Source organism: Martes martes (assembly GCF_963455335.1).
Source record: "Martes martes genome assembly, chromosome: 1".
Classification (NCBI taxonomy): Eukaryota; Metazoa; Chordata; class Mammalia; order Carnivora; family Mustelidae; genus Martes; species Martes martes.
The window spans coordinates 159,792,471-159,813,235 of NC_137888.1; the positions used below are offsets into that span (position 1 = coordinate 159,792,471).

The 20,765-nt window shown below is 54.8% G+C and overlaps 2 protein-coding genes across 4 annotated transcripts in view; both read left to right on the plus strand.

Annotated features, from left to right (window-relative positions):
• The window catches only part of PODXL2 (podocalyxin like 2), a 36,016-nt gene extending 24,656 nt beyond the window's left edge, over positions 1-11,360 (plus strand). Inside the window, exons 5-8 of the mRNA XM_080816476.1 lie at positions 7,117-7,273; positions 7,845-7,906; positions 10,137-10,316; positions 10,825-11,360. Coding sequence (XP_080672602.1) covers positions 7,117-7,273; positions 7,845-7,906; positions 10,137-10,316; positions 10,825-11,037 — 612 coding nt within the window. The 3' untranslated portion in view covers positions 11,038-11,360. The remainder of the gene's footprint in view (positions 1-7,116; positions 7,274-7,844; positions 7,907-10,136; positions 10,317-10,824) is intronic.
• Positions 11,361-11,466: 106 nt separating this feature from the next.
• On the plus strand, positions 11,467-19,316 carry ABTB1 (ankyrin repeat and BTB domain containing 1). 3 transcript variants are annotated; one of them, XR_013968417.1, is made up of 13 exons: positions 11,477-11,631; positions 12,889-12,951; positions 13,044-13,099; positions 14,117-14,261; positions 14,402-14,561; positions 14,652-14,697; positions 15,046-15,162; positions 15,249-15,367; positions 15,855-15,953; positions 16,061-16,228; positions 16,407-16,504; positions 18,444-18,644; positions 18,723-19,316. XR_013968417.1 is itself a non-coding variant. In XM_080830251.1 (12 exons), exons 1-12 carry the CDS (start codon positions 11,576-11,578, stop codon positions 18,927-18,929), a joined length of 1,437 nt encoding a protein of 478 aa, XP_080686377.1. In that variant the 5' UTR covers positions 11,467-11,575; the 3' UTR covers positions 18,930-19,316. The 3 variants fall into 3 exon arrangements, 2 of the variants coding, with proteins under 2 accessions (XP_080686377.1, XP_080686378.1); XM_080830251.1 differs by lacking the exon at positions 16,407-16,504 and having other exon boundaries at positions 11,467-11,631; XM_080830252.1 differs by lacking the exon at positions 16,407-16,504 and having other exon boundaries at positions 11,510-11,631; positions 12,889-12,916.
• Positions 19,317-20,765: the final 1,449 nt, after the last annotated feature.

Here is a 20,765-nt window from a genome sequence, read left to right on the forward strand (position 1 = left end):
CCCTTAAATTTTGTATGTGCATATTTGAACAATAAAGTCTGAAGATAATGTCTGTCTTCTTTCCAAGTAACACATACGTATATAAAAATGCTTTCATTCTGCTTTCCCTGTTTTTGTCTTGATAGTTTTTCTCATTTACTATTTGATCACTGCCTAATTAGTCATTACTTTTTTTTAATGGATTTTTTTTACCAGGGTAAAAAGATCTAACAAAAATTGATCATCTTAACCATTTTTAAGGTACTACAATGGTGTTAAGTATGTCAACATTGTTATGAAACAAATCTCCAGAATTCCCATCTTGAAAAATATATTCTGTCCCCATTAATCACTTTCCCAGGCCCCTGATAACCACTGTCCTAGAAATTGGGCTACTCTGAGTATGTCTTACAAGTGGACTCATACAGTATCTGTTCTTCTGCAGCTGCCTTATTTCATTCAGTAGAACATTCTCAAGGTCCATCCATGTTGCAGTGTGTGTCAGAATTTCCTCCTTTTTTAAGTCAGAACAATAGTCTATGGTATCTATAGGCCACATTTTGTGTATGTATTTGTCTATCGATGGATATTCAGGTAGCTTCCCCCATCTTGGCTGTTGTGAATAATGCTGCTATGAATGTGAGTCCACCAATATCACTTTGAGACCCTATTTCAATCATTTTGGGTATGTACACCCAGAAGTGAAATTGCTGGATCATATAGTGCCTCTATTTTTTATTTTTAGAGAAATCTGCGGTGTTTTCCACAGTGACTGCACCATTTCACATCCCCACCAGCAGTGGACCAAGGTTCCAGTTTCTCCACATCCTCACCAGCACTTGTTTTCTATGTGTGTGTATGTGTGTGTGTGTGTGTGTGTGTGTGTGTTTTAAAGATTTTATTTATTTGAGAAAGTATAGGGAGGGTGGGGAAAGGAGAAGCAGGCTCCCCGCTGAGCAGGGAGCCTGACGTGGGGCTCGATCCCAGGACCCTGGGATCCTGACCCGAACCGAAGGCAGACGCTTGACCAACTGAGACACCCAGGTGCCCCTGTTTTCTGTTTTTTTGAATGGTGGTCATCGTAATGGGTATGAAGTGGAATCTCATTATGGGTTTGATTTTCATTTCTCTGATGATTAGTAATGTCGAGGATCAGTCATTATTATTATCAGTCAGTGCTTATTTTACTTTATTAATACATTTGTTTCTTTGCTTACATGTCTTTTCACATTCCCATTCCTTTCTTGCTAATTTAATTGCCTTTTTCCTGAAATATACCCTTTAGCAGCTCTTTCTACAAGGATATGTCTATATCAGCCCTTATTAGTGTAAAGAATGTCTTTAATTTTCTCATGTTCTTTTTTGGTAGCTTTTCATTTTGATATAATCTCAGAAGACTGGTGCAAAGATATCCTTTGTATCTTTCAGCCAGAGTCACCAGCTTTTAGCTGTTTTTAGCTGTTTTAGCTGGTTTTTCCAAACCATCTGAGAGTAAGTTGAGACACATTTGAGATGTAGTTAGGTTTATTTGTTACTGTTTGTATTCAGTTTTGGACCTTAGCCCCCTCATCCTTGTTGATTCAGTTGTATTTTTGACCGTGTAAAGCATCAGTGTGGTTCTAAGCATCTAAATGACACAAAAATGTGTGCTTAGAGAAACACCCCTCTCCCCCATCACCTCTTGCCTTCTGTTCCCACCCACTCCCTCTAGGTAACCAATCTCATTAGTTTCTGCTTATCCTTCCTGGGTTTCTTTTTATAGCAATAAGCAGACAGATATTTCATTTCTTCCATTCTTTCTTTCAGGAAAGGTAGCATACTATTTATATTTTTATTAGTTTGCTAGGGCTGTCATAACAAAGTACCACCCTGGGTAGCTTAAAAACATAAATTTATTCACTCACTGTTTTGAAGGCTGGAAGTCCAAGGTCAGGGTGTCAGGAGAATTGGTTTCTCCTGAAGCCTCTCTCCTTGCCTTGCAGATGGCCGTCTTCCCTCTGTATTTTTACATTGTGGTCCCTCTGTGCGTGACTGTGTTGTTAATCTCCTCCTCTTGTAAGGACCCCATCTGATCGGATAGGGCCACCCTAATGAGCTCATTTTAACTTAATCACCTCTTGAAAGATCCTGTCTCCAAATACAGTCACAGTCTGAGGTACTGGGGGTTAGACTTCAACATACGAATTATGGGGGAGATACAACTCCGTTCATACATAACATTACTCTTTTGTGTTTTGCTTTTCTTGCTTAACAATATATGCTGGAAAATCACTTCATGTTAGTTCATGGAGATTATTCTCAATCATTTTATTTTTACAACTGAATAATAATAACCCCATGATGTGTATGTATTTTGGATTATTTATTAAATTTCCTTTGTGGTGGGCATTTGGGTGGTTTCCAGTATCCTGCAGTTATGTATAAGGCTGCTTTGAATGACCGTGTGTGTATGTATTTTTCTGCTGTTGGGATGTACCTTCAGAGTAGATTCCTGGGACTAGGATTGAATATGCAGTTTGTTACATGCTACCAATTTTCCATTTCTCTCTCATTCTCATTAGAAGTTTATTGGGCCTTATTTTTCTATCTACAATGTCTCTTAATGCTTTCATGCTTTCTCTTTTTTAAATTTCTCTGATGAGGGGTGCCTCGGTGGCTCAGTGGGTTGAGCATCCAACTCTCAGTTTTGGCTCTTCGGCGTCCTGGGATGGAGCCTTACATGGGGCTCCATGCTCAGCCGGGAGGCTACTTGAGGATTCTCTCTTTCTCACTCTCTTTCTGTCCCTTCCCCTGCTCACGCTTTCTCTCTCTCCAAAGTATAAACAAACAAATCTCTCTGATGCATTCTGAGTAATTTCCTAGCTTTATCTTTCAAATTAATAACTCTCTTCAGCAGTGTCTAATCTTTTGTCTGATCCATTGAATCTTTAATATAGGTAACTGTTTTATATTTTTAGAATTTCTCCCTGACTCCAAATCCTTCCCTTTGTTCTTCATTTTGTTCCCTCCTTTCATTATGGTTTCTATTCCTTCATTTTCTGAATTAGCTTGAGTATATTGATTTCATGATCTCTTTCCTTTTGTTTTAGTAACAGGACATCCTAGGATGTCAGTTCTCCTGTTTGTGGCTTTGTACCTTGTTCCCTGGAATGGATCACTCTTTATTATTGTGATCTCCTCTTCAGCCCCAGGTTGTAAAAGATTTCCAACAGAATGGTTTCAGGGAAACTTTGGGAGTTCCAGCATTCGTAGGTCAGCTTTCATCTTAATTTCTTGGCTTGGATTTTCATATCACGAAGGACATTTGGACTCCAAACCCAGGTAAAGCACAAGCCTGGGTTTTTAAGTGATCTTGGATAACATTTTTCTCCTGCCCATGGACCTGGGCAGGTGGGAGAGCCCATGACAGCTCCTCCAGGTGAGCAGGAATGTTTTTGAGTCCAATTTCACTGAAAGGGCGGCTCTTTGGGGCTTCAGGCTCCATCGTGGTACTGTGCTGTAGTTCTTCATTTCATGTGGGCCAAGAACATGCAAGCGTTTAAAGCCAAGTCTCCAGCTCCTGGGCTCCATTTCTGGGTCTTGCACCCCTGCAAACTGCTGTAGCTTTAGCACCTGCTCACTCTTCTGGCTTTGAGTTCCCTCTGTTTCTGCCTATATTTTTCCCCCAGTGTTTGTCTGTGTTTATAGCAAGGTGAAAGAGCAGGACATTCGTCAGTTCTATCTGCTGTAATGCCACAAGTCAAAATGATGGGCTGGGTTACGTGTCCCTTCCTGTTTGCCATCAGGACCATACCGGGCACTTCGAGGAGTTACATGTAACTTTAGGGCATTGGATACAGGGGCTTGGATGGTAGCAGGAGAGCTGGAGCCTTGACTGTGGGAGAAACGGTGTGATGTGAGGGAAGGACCATCCACCCAGGAGCCAGCAGGGAAGAGAGCATTGCACTTCAGAAAAGTTCTAATGACTTACAGTGTATGTCCAGAAAAGCACGCAGATCCTAAGCGTTCAGCTTGATGGATCATCACAAAATAACCACACCTACGTAATCAGCCCCCACACCAAGACGCGGCACACGATCAGCACTGCCAAAAGCCCTTCTCACTCTTCTTTCCAGACTGTTTCCTCAAAGGAAACCATTTTCTTGGTTTATAACCCCATACATTGATTTTGCATGCTCTTGCACTTTGTATAAAGAGTCATTCAGTAGGCAGTATTTTGTGTCTGGCTGTTTGCCCTCAGCGTTTTCTTTTTGAGATTCATCTAGATGACGGCACGTAGTGAAGTTTGTTCACTGTGCTTCTGTCTAGTGTTCCATTCATGCATCCACTCTAATGTTGCTGGGCCTTGGAGTAGTTCCGCTTCAGGCTATGGGGCGTAGGCTACCGTGGATGTTCTCAGACAGGTATTTTGGTGAGCGTCTGGACACCACTCTCATGGGTGACACCGCGGGGGCCACGTCCCTGCCTCTGTTCACCCTGAACAGATGCTGTCCCACAACTTCCCAAAGTGTTTGCACAACTTCTCCTGCCTCCAGCAGCGCATGACACGTCTGGTTCTCCCCTGTCTCCACCACCTCTTCCCCTTGTCTTCTTCATTTTAATTGGTTTTCAAGCTGTATAGTGTAGTGGTATCACTTTGTGGTTTTATTTTGCATTTTCCTGATTCATGAAGTTGAGCACCTCTTCGTATGTGTTTTGGCTGATTGGATCCAATTGGGATATCTTGACTATTTTTAATTAATTTCGGTGAATTATTTCTATATCCTGGATATGAGATGTGTGTGTGTGTGTGTGTGTGCGCGCGCACGCACGCGCGCGCCTGTGTACATGTTTATCTCATAAATATTTGCTGCTACTCGGTGGGCTGCCCTTTTCCTCTCTTGATGGCACCTTCCGATAAATGGATGTTCTCAATTCCTAAAAAATAGATCGTAAAATAATCTAACTTACCAATTTTTTCCTTCTTGGTTAGTGTTTTTAAGTCCATTTTAGAAATCTTTGCCTACTCAGAGGTCATGAAGATAGCTTTCTTTTTTTTTTTAAGGATTTATTTATTTTAGAGAGAGACAGAGAAAGGGAGAGAGAGCACACACAGGGGAGAGGGACAGAGGAAGAGGGAGAGAGAAACTCAAGCAGACTCTGCACTGAGCACGGAGCCCAACATGGGGCTGGATCTCATGATCCTGAGATCGTGACCCAAGTTGGACACTCAACAGAGCGCACCACCCAGCCACCCCTGAAGATAGCTTTCTATGCTTACTTCTAAAAGCTTTAGATCTGGTGTCCATCTGGAATTGACTATAGTATGATTTTTTTTCTTTTACACTGGGATAATCAGTTGTCCCGGCACCTGTACTGAATAAGCACTTCTCTTTTAATCCTCACATTAAGTGCATGGTGTTAGGACCAAAGCTACATGTTCAGAGCGGGAAGCCGAGACTCAGAGAGGTGCAGTGTTGTGCTAAAAGTTGCAGAGCTGTTGAATGGCATAACCGGGATCTGAACCCAGATTTCTTTAACTCCAAATTCAGGGCTTTCTCCCCAGGCCACTGACACTCAGTTCCCATCTACAAAATAAATGGCATGAAATGTATAGTCATCAGATGCTGCCAGAATGGACACTGTGGGTCTGTGGGCTTAAGCCAGGCAGACATCTTGACCCAGAACGTGGGTCTGCACACATGGGGGATCACAGGCCTGTGGCATGGGGGTAGGTATTGCCTGTGGTGGGGATGTGTTCCTTTTGTAAGCAGGGAGGCTGCTGGGTACAGAGCCTGCTGCTCAGGCAGATGCAGGTGTGTATCCCATCCCTACACACATATGCACACACGTGCACATGAAGACGGTAAGAACTATTTCGAGAATAGGGCTTTCCCAGGCACATGTGACTATCTCCAGGTACCAGTTTTCTCCCCAATTCAGAACAGAGTTGACTTTCTGTTCAGCCAGTGAGGGCCAAGGCTCACGTTTGCACCTGGCACTTGCCATGGTAACAAGTCCCTTTGGTGGCCTTTACGCTGGGATGATGACCAGGAAGCCTCGCTAGCTTGGGCTTTACCAGAAAGGAGATGGGAATGTCAGGGCCCCGCATGGTTTGATGAGATGCCTGGGCCTGGCAGGCAGCCCTGGGTCAAAGCTCTAAGGCCGGGCACTCACGAGAAAGCTTAACAGCTGGGACAGTTGCGTTGCTAGAAGGTTTGGAAGCCAGGAACTGGGGTCGGTGATTTCCTGGTTATTAGAGGAAGAAGGCTGCTGGAGAGGAGCCTGGGGGTGGGGAGCAGCTGTAGGCTAGTGGAAGGTCTCTTCCCTGATGGGACTAGGTTGGTAGCCTGCCTGGGTTTCTGCCACTCACTGAGTTCCTGGCCAGTACCTGCCTCTTGTTGTTGTTTTTTAAATTACACAATCATATCTACACAAGGTCAGGAAAATCTAAACAGTACAAGCGAGTGTCAGGTGAGAACAAAATCTGCTTATATCCCTCCTCCTGCCCCTGGCCACTGCTTCCAGGGGTTACCATTTTAACTGTATCTGTTTTAGTTCCTCTGGCCACCAGTGCCACTGTAAGAGTACTCAGACAGCTTTCTTGACTCCCCCACTTTGGGCTATATCTCTGCAATGACGGGTGAGAGGTGAGCCTGTTACTGCTCCCCACTTCTCCTCCTGGGTTTGGGGTGCATCTTTGGTCTGTTGCATGCCTGACCTCCCAGTATGTTCATCCCTTGCGCTGTACACTTGAATACTCAGGCCTGATCAGCAGACTTCTGTAGGCCTTCACACATGACACACCCGCTTCAAGACTTGTTGCACTGGAATGTATCTGTCCCCAAGTTCAATAGCAAGTATCCCCCAGCAGTCCCCACACCCTCCTCATGTGAGAGGCTCAGGCAGGAAGGAACATCTGGATGCCCAGTGGATGTGTGTCTTGACGTTCCCACAGTTCTGCCCAAAGGCCGGGCTCAGAGCCTCTCGATGGTCTCCAGGTCTGTAAGAGCAGTCCCCTCTGGAATAGCCAGATGGCCTTTCCCAGGGTTTGGCCACTGGGAGGTTGGAGGCTGGAGTGGGGGCTAGACCTGGAGGTGGGGAGTCAGTAGAGCCCTCTCGCTCACTGGGTTGGGGGCTCTCTTTCTGTCCTTGCAGGAAGTGTTCCGGCAGCACCGAGGGCTGCAGCTCCTGGCCCTGGTGGAGGAGGTGCTGCCCCGCCATGGCAGTGGCCACCACGGGGACTGGCACATCTCCCTGAGCAAGCCCAGTGAGAAGGAGCAGCATCTTCTGATGACCCTGGTGGGCGAGCAGGGTGAGTGGGGGCAGCACAGGGAAGGGAGGGCCCAGGGAGGCAGCATCAAACCAGTACCACTTCTCGGGGGCTGCGGGAGGTCTACAGAACCACAGGAAAGCACCCAGAGGCTTTGACCTTGGACCCTAGGATTGCAACAAGAGGTAGTGGTTGGGCCCCTAATGTAGGGTTCAACTGGAGTTGAACTGGAGTTCTGGCAAAGAGGAGGAGGGTGCAAACGTGGGGACCAGGAGGGGAAGAGGTGTGGCTTCAGCACCACGGCGGGAGAAAATAGGCACGGCACAGGAGCAGTGGGCTGCGGAGGGGGCGCGTTCAGAATGTGGCAGTGTGGGGCTGTGGGAGTGACCACCTGGTGTCCCACCTGTCACATGGTGCCATTCACTTACTCCTTTGCAATGAGGCACCCTGTGGAAAGCAAGCATAGGGGAGAGGGGGAATGCGTACACCATGGGGTCTACATGTGGTCAGGAGCAGGGAAACTAGCCTCTGGAGGCTTAGGCCAGAGGTTATCCCAGGGAGTTGGGTGTGCCCCAGTGGCCAAGGCTGTGCTGATGATGGTGCCTTCCCCCAGGGGTGGTGCCCACTCAAGATGTCCTTTCCATGCTGGGTGACATCCGCAGGAATCTGGTGGAGGTAAGAAGGCAGGGACCTACTCCCCTCTCATTCCTTACAGCTCTGGGAGCAGGGCTGCCTTCCCTGGGGGTGGGAGATAGCCGGCACGGTGGTGCAAAGGAGCAGAAGCCCAGCTCTTGCTCTGCACAGCTCCTCCTTTCAGTCCTCCTAAGACACAGTTCCCGCGGGAGAGATGGAGTGCACGAATGCTTCAGGATGTGTATGCACCACCGCAGTTTATGAAAGGGCCCGGAGGGGGTGGTGGTCAGGATAGGACTCAGAAGGAATGGGACCTCCGAGGGGGATCTGGACTGGTCAGTGGGAGTCCTGCGGGTAAGTGGGAATTGCCCTAGGAATTGGGTAGAGGCCTCGTGGGGTAGGAAAGCGTGATGCAGTTTCAGAAACCACAAAAGAAAACATAACAGCCATGGGCATGCTTCAGAACCCATCAGTCAGGCATCATCTAGCAGGACAGGGCTCAGGCTCAGGGGACGGCCCCACCATCTTGAGGAGCAGCCCTGAACCAGTACAGTTGGCCAGCTGCACAGCCAGTCCTAGAGACACGGGCTGAGCAACACTCTGGCCAGCCTGTCCTCCTGCACTGTCAGCCACCCCTGTGTAGGGTTGAGCAGAGCAGGGGCCTGTGGGTGGGGCAGCCTCCTTGGTTCTTCTCCTTGGTCTTCCTGCTCCTTGTTCCACTTTCTCTAACAGGGAGGACCTTGGGTTCCTCTCCTCCTTTCCCCAGGACAGCCACCATGCCAACTGCTCACTGTGAAACCCAGTGACCTGGCATCAGCCCTCTCCCTTTTCCCAGGCTCTGCAGTATTTCACAGCTGGGAAAGATGAGCTGTGCATGACCGTGCACCCCACCTCCTTATCTGTCACATGCAATGCGGAAAGGTGGTTGCGCTGGTGGTTTGGGGTTTTTTTGATAAGCACACTGAACGCTTGCTAAGTGCCAGACTGCGCTGGGTTCGCTCACTCAGCCCTCAGCGCCAGCCCTTGCCTCGTGAGGATTAAACAGGGTTCCCTGTTGATTGCCATTGGTGTCCTATTTAAGATGAGAGCTGCAGCCCACAGAAGGGAAGTGATTCGCCTGAGAATGCACAGCCAGGAAGCAGCAGAGCCAAGCTTTGGACCAGGCCTGAAGGATTTAAGAGCCCAGGCTTTTAAGCACAATGCTGTCCTTACTACCTGGATGGTTACCAAGGGACTTCCCAGTTGTTAAGTTCTGGATTCATGAACACAGGGTGCTGGGATGGGGGGACAGGTGGAAACTTGGGCTGGTCTTCATCTTTTTTTCCCACAGAAACTTCCTGCCTCTCCCTGCTCCTGGGTGTTCTAGCTTTGCCGGGCACTATTCAGACTGACCTGGTCTGGCAAATTTAGCAATTTCAGTTAGGTGGCTGAACCTAGCAAGAGAAACTGATCTTTGGTAATTTAAAAAGTCAGTAAAGAAAAGTACTGGAAATAGACAGGATGTTCATAGATACCCCCGCAGAGATGAAACCTGGCCTCATGTAGAGGACTTCAAGGCAGAAAGGGAGGCTCCCAGGCCGCTGCATTGGAAGCTAGTAGATAGCCCCCTCACCCTGGCACCTGTCATCCTACGAGGATAGCACCTCCCCTTTCCTGCTCTCTGCTTGAGGTGCTCATTAGCCTGGCCCAATAGGGGCGCAGCAGCCTCTAGGCCTGAGAAGAGCAGCCCACCCAAGACAGCTTGCAGTGTGGCGGAGGTACTGGCCAGCCAAATGGGTGGTGGGTCATTGGTCACCACCCACTCTTAGTGGGAAAAGGGGGAAAGGTGGGAGGCTGGTGGTGGCCCAGGATGTGGGCTGTCCCCAGCATCCCGATCTGCACTGTCCATAATGGTGATAGAACACCTCCACACCCAAGGTAGAAGCTGTGTTTCAGCGACCTGAATCAGTAGGGGAGCCAGACTTCTGCCCCAACAGGGACAGGATCAGGGCAGAGCCATGGTGGGGATGTAAGGGGAGGTTGGGAATGGAGGCATGGCATCAAGAGGTTTGGGGCTGCCATCTGGTGAACGGATGGCAATTGGGCAGAGACAGGGATGGAGTCCCAGATGAGCACAGGTCCAGGCCTCCAAGAGGGCATAGTCAGGAGCATGCCAGCTCTTCTCAAAGCCCATCCCCTGTCCCTGAGCCCCAAGCCTACAGCCCCGTGGGGAGCCCTCACGGGGCTGGGACCCAGGACCTCAGCTGGGGAAACTGGCCGCTCCCACCCCCAGATTGGCATCCAGAACTACTCCACTACAAGCAGCTGCCAGGCACGGGCCAGCCAGGTGCGCAGTGACTATGGGACGCTCTTTGTGGTGCTGGTGGTCATCGGTGCCATCTGTGTCATCATCATCGTGCTGGGCCTGCTCTATAACTGCTGGCAGCGCCGGCTGCCCAAGCTCAAACATGTGGTGAGCATGGGGGCACATTGGCAGGAGGGCTTGGGCTGGGGGTCCTGCCTATGGAGGAGAGAGTACCCAGTGGGTTCAGTCATCTGAGACTCACTGTCCACACTGCAGGTGGGGTGGCAGTAATTGTCCTGGGATGGGGGTCTGCTCCTGAAGCTGCTTGTCCAGAGCCTCCCCCCAAGTTTATTCCTCCTGTCTGCAGGGCACCTGCCCAGTGATAGGTGCTAGAGGTGCAGTGGGGGCTGTGGGGGCTGTGGGGAGAGATCAGATGGTGTCAGGGAGGCCCCCGGCTTGCTGAGTGCAAAGTCTCATCAGGAGTTTGGTTGTGGGAACAGGACAGAAGGGAACGGACATCTTTCAAGGGTCTGGTCTGCTGGGGGTTCCCTGTGTCCGGTCTCACAGACCAAGGAAGGAACAGTGAATGGTTCCAGGCCGTGTGCTCGGAGCTGTTCGGGCGGGTGGGGGCTTGGGTTGGGGCGCTCGCACAGCGGCCCTCTCCCAACCGCCGCAGTCACACGGCGAGGAGCTGCGCTTCGTAGAGAACGGCTGCCACGACAACCCCACGCTGGACGTGGCCAGCGACAGCCAGTCGGAGATGCAGGAGAAGCAGCCCAGCCTGAACGGCGGCGGGGCCGTCAACGGCCCGGGGGGCTGGAGTGCGCTCATGGGGGGCAAGCGGGACCCCGAGGACTCGGACGTGTTCGAGGAGGACACGCACCTGTGAGGGCGCCCGCCCGCCGGCAGCTCTGGCCCGCTGTGACCCCGCGACCGTGCCCTCGTCCCGTTGGGGCTGCGCCGGGACGAGCCGGGCGGACCCGGAGCGGTCAGCCGCGCCTCCCCTCCCCTCCCGGTCCCGGCCGCTCTCCCGCAGCCCGGCCCTCGGTGCGGGGTCCTCCCGCTTCCCACCGACTCACGGAACAGTCTCGGCACAGCCCTCCCCACTCCCACCTGACGCCCCCAAGGGGCCGGTCCCGGAACGGCCCCGCTTCCCCGGCCGCGCCCCGGGACCCCCATTAAACCCGCCTGGAGACCACGCCGGGCCCAGCCAGTTCGCCTGCCCGACTCATTCTTGCTCCGGGGCGGGGCGGGGCGGGCGCGCAGGGGGCGGGGCGGCGCGGCCCGGGTCGGTCCTCCGGGCGCCAGGCGCCGCTGCGGAGCGGGGCGGGGCCGCGTGTGTTTACATCCGGCCGGGGCGCGTCGCCGCCGCCGCTGCAGCCGCCGACGCCTGAGGTCGTTCGGCCGGGGTCCGAGCTGCCCGCATCATGGACACCAGCGACCTCTTCGCCAGCTGCAGAAAGGGGGATGTGGGCCGAGTGCGGTGAGGACCCCGCAGCCCCCGGGGGGTGCGGGGTGGGAGGGGCGCCGCCGGCCCCGGTGCGTGCGGTGGACCGGCTCGGGACAGGCGCGCGCCTCTGCGCCGCCGCAGCCCCGGCGCCGGACCCACCACGGACGGCCCCATCCGGCAAGAGCGCCTGGGCGCCCCAGCAGGGGGCCGAGGCAGCTTTCCGAGCCGGGGTGCGCCAGGACGGAGTGCTGGGGGTGTTCTACTCCCTGGGGTCCCGGAGGAGCGGACTGCTACGCGGAGTCGCGGAGAGGAGGGTCGCCCTCTGAGTGCTCAGGACCGGGAGGTCAGACCCCGAGACGGGCCCGGGACTCTAAACGTGGCTCTTCGCGCTGATGCGCTCCGGGACTGGCATGCTGGGAACACCTAGGACCCAGAATTAACCTCTGATCCCTGGAGATTTGGAAACTCCTAAGTGTAGTTAAAGCAAATCTGCGTAGAAATCGCCATAGAACAGGGAGTGACGGGGTGCCTATTTGGGATGTGGGGCATCTCACTTCGTGGGCCCTTCCCTCCCTGTTCCTTGTATCTGACCCACCACTACCTCTCTTGGGCTGGTCCCAGGCTTCCTGACTCCCACAGCGTCCCTGGGTACCACCCCCACCCCCCAGCAGCAGGTGTAACCTAGGAGTTAGTTGATAACCCCTGAAGCTGAGTGCAACTCAAGAGCACTCCCCGCCAGCTTGGACGTCTACCCCAGGCTTCTTGCCCTCAGTGATGGCTTCGTCACCATCCGTGATGGCCCCCCTCGCCTCCCACATGCCATTGGCTACCGTGTCTCCTGACTTCTGGCTTCTAGAATCCGTTCACTTCTCTTCACGCTTCCACACCACCCGGACACCTGCAGCAGCCTTCTTGGTCTCCCTGCCTCCAGTCTCCCTGATCCAGTCTGCTGGCCCAAGCAGCCAGAGGGCTCTGCCAGAACAGATGCCCGTCATCAGCTCCTCTCTCCCAGATGCCTTCAGGCCAGACTCTCGACCTCCTGGGCTCTGGGGTCCTGCTTCTGAGGCTCAGTGTTTGCCTTTTGAGTTCCCAGCTCTACACCTTGTCTACCTATGTTGGTCCGTTTGCTTCGAATGCCTTTCCTGCTCTGGTCTGCCTGTCATCTGCCCTCACCTAGGGGAGACTTCCCTCAGCCAAAAGGGATGTTTTCTCTCTTTCCCCAGTCTGTGGGTCTCCTCTCACAGACCATGAACGTGTCCTGACTGGGGCTCTGACCTCCTCCCCGCCTAGGTACCTGCTGGAGCAACGGGACGTGGAGGTGAATGTGCGGGACAAGTGGGACAGCACCCCTTTGTGAGTGCCGGCTGGGTGGGTGGTCATGGCAGGTGCGGGGTGGGGGCTTTCAGTCCTGGTAACTCCCTCCTGTACTCCTTTTCCTCCCTCAGGTACTATGCCTGCCTGTGTGGGCACGAGGAGCTAGTACTCTATCTTCTGGCCAATGGTGAGAGAGGGGGGCTGAGGCTGTGTGTGTGTGTGTGTATTGCATTTGCAGACACCATCAAGTCCTGTCTTTCTGTCACCCCCACACACATCCAATCAGCAAGTCCTGTTAGTTCTACTTTCAGAACCTATTTTCTGCCTTGTCCACTTCCCCATCTCCACTGCCACCACCCAGCCCAACTACAGCACCTCTCCCCAGCCTTAAAGCCAGCCTTCTCTGGTCTCCTGACTGTCCCTTTTGCCCCACCTATAGTCTGTTCTCCATAATGCAGCCTGGTGGGTCTCCTAAGCCTGATAGGCTTTAAGTTCTCCAAAGATTGCCGTTGTATTTAGCATAAAACTAGAATGCCTTGCCAGTCTTTGTGCTTCTAAGTCGACCTGCTGTTCCTGCTGTGGCCTTACCTCCTTCGGCTCCCCAGGTGCTGTCTTCCAGCCATACTTGCCTCTCCAGTGCTCCAGCACTCCAAGTCTGCCTCTACCTCAGGGCCTTTGCACTTGCTCTTTCTGTTTAGATGGCCCTTTCTCAGATCTTTGCATGGCTGACTTCCTCATTCCATTCAGGTCTCTGCATGCGGTCACGGCCACAGTAACCTTCCGTGGCCTCACTACGTGGCAGCCACAACTGCTGTTACCATTTGTCTTACTTGCTTTTTCTTCATAGCACCTGACATTTATTAACCTGTTTATTGGCTACTGCCCCACTAGAGTATCAGCTTAGTTAGAACAGGTACTTGTCTGTTTATGGTTGTCCCTCCAGTGCATAGAACAGGGCAGTCTCTGAGCCTGCTCTGTTTGTAGTGTGTGGTGGTCAGATGTGCCTGTGTGCCTAGGTCCTGGCAGGGAAGATTAGAGTGTCAGAGTGGGCCCAGGGTAATTTGGAAGGGGCTCCACATTATAGGGCTGGGCCCTACATGTGGGAAGGTTGCAGGGGGAGAGATGAGGATTTCCTCCAGGCCCTATCCCAGCCATAGTGTGCATGTTCCTGACCCTGCTGACCGGTGAGCCCTGCTACCCCCAGGAGCCCGCTGCGAGGCCAACACCTTTGATGGGGAACGCTGCCTCTATGGAGCACTGAGTGACCCCATTCGCCGGGCCCTGCGTGACTATAAGCAGGTGACAGCCTCCTGCAGGAGGCGGGACTACTACGATGACTTCCTGCAGCGGTGAGATGGGCGCAGGGCTGGGTGTGCGTGGAGTGGGACGGTGATGCGGGGCTGAGGGCTCTCCAGGGTGGGATGGGGGCCGCTGTGCTGAGACTGGGGGGAGTCGCACACTGAACACCCCCTCTGCATCCCCCTCCCAGGCTTCTGGAGCAAGGCATCCATAGCGATGTGGTTTTTGTCGTGCACGGGAAGCCCTTCTGGGCACATCGCTGTGTCCTGGGCGTGCGCAGTGCCTACTTTGCCAACATGCTGGACACCAAATGGAAGGGCAAGAATGTCGTGGTCCTGAGGCACCCACTGGTGCGTCCATCCCGGGGGGCATTGAGACGGCAGGGGGCTTATGCTGGGTGGCCACCTCTGACCTTCCGTCCTGGCTGTCTCTGCTTACAGATCAACCCCGTGGCCTTTGGGGCCCTGCTGCAGTACCTGTACACAGGTGAATCTCTGGGCCCAGGGTGGGCAGGCAGGGACGGTGTTTCTGTCCAGCAGCAGACCCCCCTGTAGCCTTGGATCCCCCATTTTATCTCCTGGTACTTATCCCCTGCAGTGTGGGGCAGTTCCACCTGCCTCCTAGATGGGCTGGGAGACAATGAGCCAGTGTGTCTGCTCAGGAAGAGCTTGTCCCGCCTACAAACTGAGCCCTCTCCTGTCTGTCCCGGGGCCTGTAGAACTCAGGCAGTGGCTCCCGATAGGAAACCCAAGGCAGCAAGTAGATCCCGGAGTCCCAGTGCTAGGGTCATCGGAGGGCTCATCTCGGGTCCTGAGACTCCTGTGCTGCACCCAGGCCGCCTGGACATCGGTGTGGAACATGTTAGCGACTGTGAGCGCCTGGCCAAGCAGTGCCAGCTCTGGGACCTGCTCAGTGACCTGGAGGCCAAGTGCGAGAAGGTGTCCGAGTTCGGTGAGTCCAGGCTTGGGGTCCAGGGCATCAGGTGGGAACTGGCGGGGCCCACCTGGCTCCCTGAAGCTATACTCTCCCCTCCACAGTGGCATCCAAGCCAGGCACGTGCGTGAAGGTGCTGACTATCGAGCCCCCCCCAGCAGACCCCCGGCTTCGGGAGGACATGGCCTTGCTGGCCGATTGCGCCCTGCCCCCTGAGCTCCGTGTAAGTGCAAGGCACCTTGGGATGGGGCCCGATGTGGGCGTAGCTATGGTAGACAGGTCCCACTCTTGGGTTCAACCCTTGTGTGACCTGAAGTCAGTCACTTCCCTTTTTCTTTTTTTCTTTCTTTATTTTTTTTTTTTAAAGATTTTATTTATTTGACAGCACACAGGAACAGTGGGAGGGATAAGAGAGGAAGAAGCAGGCACCCCCTTTGAGCAGGGAGCCCCATGCAGGGCTTGATCCCAGAACCCTGGGATCATGACCCGAGCCAAAGGCAAGCACTTAACCGACTGAGCCACCCCAGCGCCCCAGTCGCTTCCCTTTTCTGAGCCTACTTTACTTTTGTTGTTGGTGTTGTACTCAAGTCTTCAAATGGGGCAGCAGGCCAGCCCTCAGGGGTTGAGCTAGAACAGGCTTTTGGCTGGGGCTGGCCACTCTCCCTTGTCCCCCCTGCTCTGAGGGTATCTTTTTTTCCCATCCTCTCCAGGGTGATCTCGGAGAGCTGCCCTTCCCTTGCCCTGACGGCTTCAACAGCTGTCCCGATGTCTGCTTCCGGGTAGAAGGTTGCAGCTTTCTCTGCCACAAGGTGCCGTCCCTTCCCCTCTACACCACCGCCCCCTTGCCTTAAGTCCCCGGCCAGCTCTCTGGGCATGGGCCCCAGCCCTTGCCTTTCCTGAGCCCAGCCTCCCCCAGGCCTTCTTCTGCGGCCGCAGTGACTACTTCCGGGCCCTGCTGGATGACCACTTCCGAGAGAACGAGGAGTTGGAGGCCTCGGGTGGCCTCCCAGCCATCACCCTCCACGGCATCTCGCCCGACATCTTCACGCACGTGCTCTACTACATCTACAGCGACCACACAGAGGTGCGGGGCTTGGGTGGGCTGGTGGCGCTGGGCTGGCAGGTGTGACAGTCAGGACAGGGCCACAGCCCGGGTCTCCATGGGGCTTAAAGGGAGGACCCAGGTCCTGCTTGGCTCCATGGGGCTGGCTTTCCAGGAGGCTGGAGAGGAAGTGTGGAACATGTCTGGATTTGTCTTTCAGGCAGAGGGGGCCTCATTCGGTTCCAGAGCAGGAAGGAGTGGTGGGAGCCACACCATGAGCACATGCCACCTGGGGCCCCCGAGTTCTCCAGTTGGAGGGTGGGTAGGGGGAGTAACCCTGAATTACAACAGTGGGATACCCTGAGCCTCCTATCTCTAGATAGCGGCCCACGCCCAAGGTTCTGGATTTCTGTGCCCTGTTCTTTTGTGTCCCTGGGTCTTCAGCTGCCCCAGAGCATCCCTAACGTGTGGACAACACGGGCAGCCAGAGCTAGTGCTGAAGGGGTGTGTGTGTGTGTGTGTGTGTGTGTGTGTGTGTATAAAAGGCCACTGTGATAAAGGATAAACAGAGCACCCACATCGGGTAACTTAAAGGAGAGAGAAGTTCGTTTCTCCTTCATGTCTGAGGTGTGTGCACCAAGTGTGTGCTCTGGGACCCAGGTTGTCCCCTCCATCTTGTCCCCATGACACGGCCTAGGGCAGGGGTCTGCAGACCTCCAAGGACCAGGTGTAAATGCCATGTGCACGAACATCCTTGCCCCGGCCGGTCCATGCTGCCGTCGCTCGAAGCACCCTATAGCCAGGGTGGAAGAGAGCGGGTGTGGCTGTGTTCCACTCACGCTTCCTTGCCAAACACTGAGCGGGCTGGACCCGGTCCTCAGCACCTGAGGTGGCGTTCTGCTCTGCATCTGGAGGTCGGGGTGTGGGCTGATTCATGTGTCAGGAGGAAGAGGAAGACGAGGCAAGCAGTTTCCTTTGTCATAGGCCAGGTGGAGGCCACACATACCAGTTCTGTGGCCCTGGAGAGAACTCATTTGCCAGATCGCAGGCTGGGACACGTGGCCTCTGGTCAGGAGGAAGGCCCAGGAGACCGGCCGGGCTGTGATGTTAGCCCTGTGCTCGCTGCATGTAGCACCCCCATCCCTAAGCCCAGCAGCCACTGCACTCAGACACCCTTTCTGGCCTCCATTCCTCCCACCTCCTCAACTTCATTCCTCCTGTGGCACAGTTCTTTGGCCCCTGCCATCTGCGGTCCATGATCCCCCCCCCACCACCAATTCCTGAGGGAGCTTTGCCACTGAGGACAGCTGTTAATGGCTGGAAGTGTGGACTTGGGCTGCAAACCTGGTTTGACACTGAGGTTAGCCGCCCACAAGTCGTGTGTTACCTCAGAGCCGGTTACTCAGCTGCTCTGTGCCTTAGTTTTCCCCGTCGAGAGAGCAGGGCTGCTGGTAGCTGTTCTCTTTCAGGGGCTCCTGTGGAGGGATGTGTGTGTCCCAGGCAGAGTGCCTGGCCTGGCGGAGCAGTGCGTGGGGCCTGGACGTGCGAGCAGATGTCCTGCCCACCCTGTCTCCAGCCTGCTGCCTGTGCCTGCCTGAAGTCTGGATGGGAGCTGAGCCCACTCCCAGCGTGTGGTCCTGGTGTTGGGGGGGCGGGGGAGCAGGTAAAGAGTTACTGCACCGCCTTAGTGGGGGACCCCTGCCTCAGTTTAGAGGAGCACCTTCTGTTTTCTGACAGTCTTTTTTTTTTAAGATTTTATTTATTTATTTGACAGACAGAGATCACAGTAGGCAGAGCAGCAGGCAGAGAGAGGGGGGGAAGCAGGCTCCCTGCCAAGCAGAGAGCCTGATGCGGGGCTCGATCCCAGGACCCTGAGATCATGACCTGAGCTGAAGGCAGAGGCTTAACCCACTGAGCCACCCAGGCGCCCCTTCTGACAGTCTGTTGAGGCTCACATGGTTGTGAGCCAGAGAGGAGGAAACTGAGGCACACAGGTGAAGTGACTTGCCTAGGAGGGTCCCACAGCTAGAATTTCAGAAGACTTTCTGTGTGATTCACAGCTCAGCCTCTTTCCCCTTCCGAGGCCCTGCTGCTTCTGGCCTGCAAGTCTTCCTGGGGCCCGGGAACCCCAGGCCCCTTCAGCCTTTCTGGTCCCACAGTGCCTGCAGCAGTCTGGGCCCTGTGAGGTGTGGGTTGGAGCTCTGAGTGGCCTCGGTGACCTCGGGGCACACCCTCCCTCACCCTTCTTTCACTGCAGCTGCCCCCCGAGGCGGCCTATGATGTGCTGAGTGTGGCCGACATGTACCTGCTGCCGGGCCTGAAGCGGCTGTGTGGCCGCAGTCTGGCCCAGCTGCTGGACGAGGACAGCGTGGTGGGCGTGTGGCGTGTGGCCAAGCTGTTCCGCTTGGCGCGTCTTGAAGACCAGTGCACAGAGTACATGGCCAAGGTCATCGAGAAGGTGGGCCCATGGGGGCCATGGTGGGTGGGGCAGGCTGAGGGAGGGCGGCGGGCGGGCTCTGAGCTGGCCTCTCCGCAGCTGGTGGAGCGGGAAGACTTTGTGGATGCCGTGCGGGAGGAGGCGGCGGCCGTGGCTGCCCGGCAGGAGACAGACTCCATCCCACTGGTGGACGACATCCGTTTCCACGTGGCTAGCACGGTGCAGACCTACAGCGCCATTGAGGAGGCCCAGCAGCGGCTACGGGCACTGGAGGACCTGCTGGTGTCCATCGGCCTGGACTGCTGACTGTCCGCATGTGGCGTGGGCGCGCACATGCATGCGTGTGCACATTTGCAGCTCGTCTTTCTGTTCCTTGCACCCTTGAGGGTATCGTGGTGGGCTCCGTGGGGTACCCCTCTCCCCACGTGCCTGGGAGCCCCAGAGGAGGGTCAGGGTGAGCCCCCTTCCCCCAACACAAGCCAGCCCCCAAGGCCCTGGGGCTGGGCACTGCTCAGGGAAACCTGGGGTAGGGGTCTCTTTGGGCTTCCCCCCCCGAACCCCTCCACACCCCCTCTCTCCTGGCCCTGGCTTGTTTGCTTCCAAGCCAAGCCAGCAAGTAGGCTTCCCTGAGGTGCAGAGTTGGCCCACAGGGAGCAGAAAAGTCTGTGTGTGGCAATAAAGCTTAATTCACTGTGGGAGCCTGAGCCTGAGTCTTGGGTGGGCTCCAGGGAAGGCCCTGGGGAGGGCCAGGGAGGAAGCTCTGGGTTTAGAGCCCCTCATCCAAGCTGGGAAGGCCTTGGTGACCAATGGGGGCTCCTTGGGGGATGGGAGTGTGTGTGGGTCTGAGTAGGCAGCCCCTCTTTGCTGGGCCTAGCCTCCCCAGCAGTGGGACTCCCCTCAGGCACAGCTGTTGTTCTGGGGTCCTCTTGGTGAAGTCCGACCCCTCCCCTCACCCCCCCCCCCCCCCCGCCCTCAGTGGTCTTGGGGGAGGTTTAGTGGGAGGGCTGACTGGGCGACTACAGAGGCTGCTTCCCTCTCACAGGAAAGAACTGGTTTCCAAGGCAGATCGGTTTCTAGCACTTGTTTATTGAGCACTGACTGTATACCAGAGGCTGTTCATCCCGCCATGGTGTCTCCCCACAAGCACCTGCATTTTCCACCTGCAAGGACCAAGGCCGGGTGGTGGGCAGGGCCAGAAGGGAGAGGCCTCCATCAGCCCTGAGGCAGCAGCTTGCTCTACAGCTCCAAGAGGAGAGCCAGGGAGGAGGGGTGGAAGTGGAAAGGGTAGGAGGCGGCCCAGGGACCCCAGCTAGCCCCAGCCTGGCTCCCTCCACTCCCCAGCCCACTGGCCACTGGCTGTGGGGAGCCCTTAGCCCAGGGCCAGCCTCCCTCCTGGGGCGACCTCCTGGGCTCTGCCACAGGGGCTGTGGTTACCAAGGATGTCAGAGGTGGCTTTCTCAGGATGCCCTGTAGCCGGTCCCTCGCCCCAATCCCTGGGGTCCTGAGGCCCAGGCACAAATACCCTGACGCTTGCTCCCTTCTGCCCAGGGCATAGCAGTGGGGCTTCTGGCCCTCCCTGCAGTTATTGTTTTGGCCTTTTGCGCCTTTTTACTGTTGGTCGTCAGTTCGACAACTTCTGGGGTCTTTTCCTTAAGTCCCCCGTGCATTTCATCCATATTGGTCTGGCACAGTGCTCACATGGGGTCAGCTGAACAAGGTATGCAGTTGGCAAGGAGGTGATGTGTGGGAGGGAGGGGGAGGGGAACTTGCCAAGTGGACAGTGGGGCATGCTGGGTGGAGGGCGGCTGGGCCTAGGAGCCTAAAGAGGCCCAGGATGAGACCGAGGGAGGCCAGCATGGCCAGAGTTCCCACCCTGGCTCTACCTCTTACTGCCTGGTTACAGCTCTGTGCCTCAGTTTACCCAGCTGTCAATTGGGATGACTCTGATCGTAACTCCCCTCCTTGCTTGGGGCATTTAAGGTGAGTTCCTGCTATTTGGGAAGGGGCCCACACAGGCCCACGGAGTGAGCTTGTTGTGTATTTGTGAAATGCTGGGCTCCACCCAAGGTGTGGAGGGAGAGGTGAGGAGGGTGTGGCAGGGGCTGACTTAAGCTTTGCAAGGTCACTCTGCTTGCTCTGGGT

Excerpts from the sequence above, each read along its gene's own strand:
- ABTB1 (XM_080830251.1), top strand. The coding sequence starts at position 11,576 with ATGGACACCAGCGACCTCTTCGCCAGCTGCAGAAAGGGGGATGTGGGC. Across the intron at positions 13,100-14,116 it reads ACTCTATCTTCTGGCCAATG|GAGCCCGCTGCGAGGCCAAC; the intron begins GTGAGAGAGGGG and ends TGCTACCCCCAG. Across the intron at positions 14,698-15,045 it reads GCTGCAGTACCTGTACACAG|GCCGCCTGGACATCGGTGTG; the intron begins GTGAATCTCTGG and ends TGCTGCACCCAG.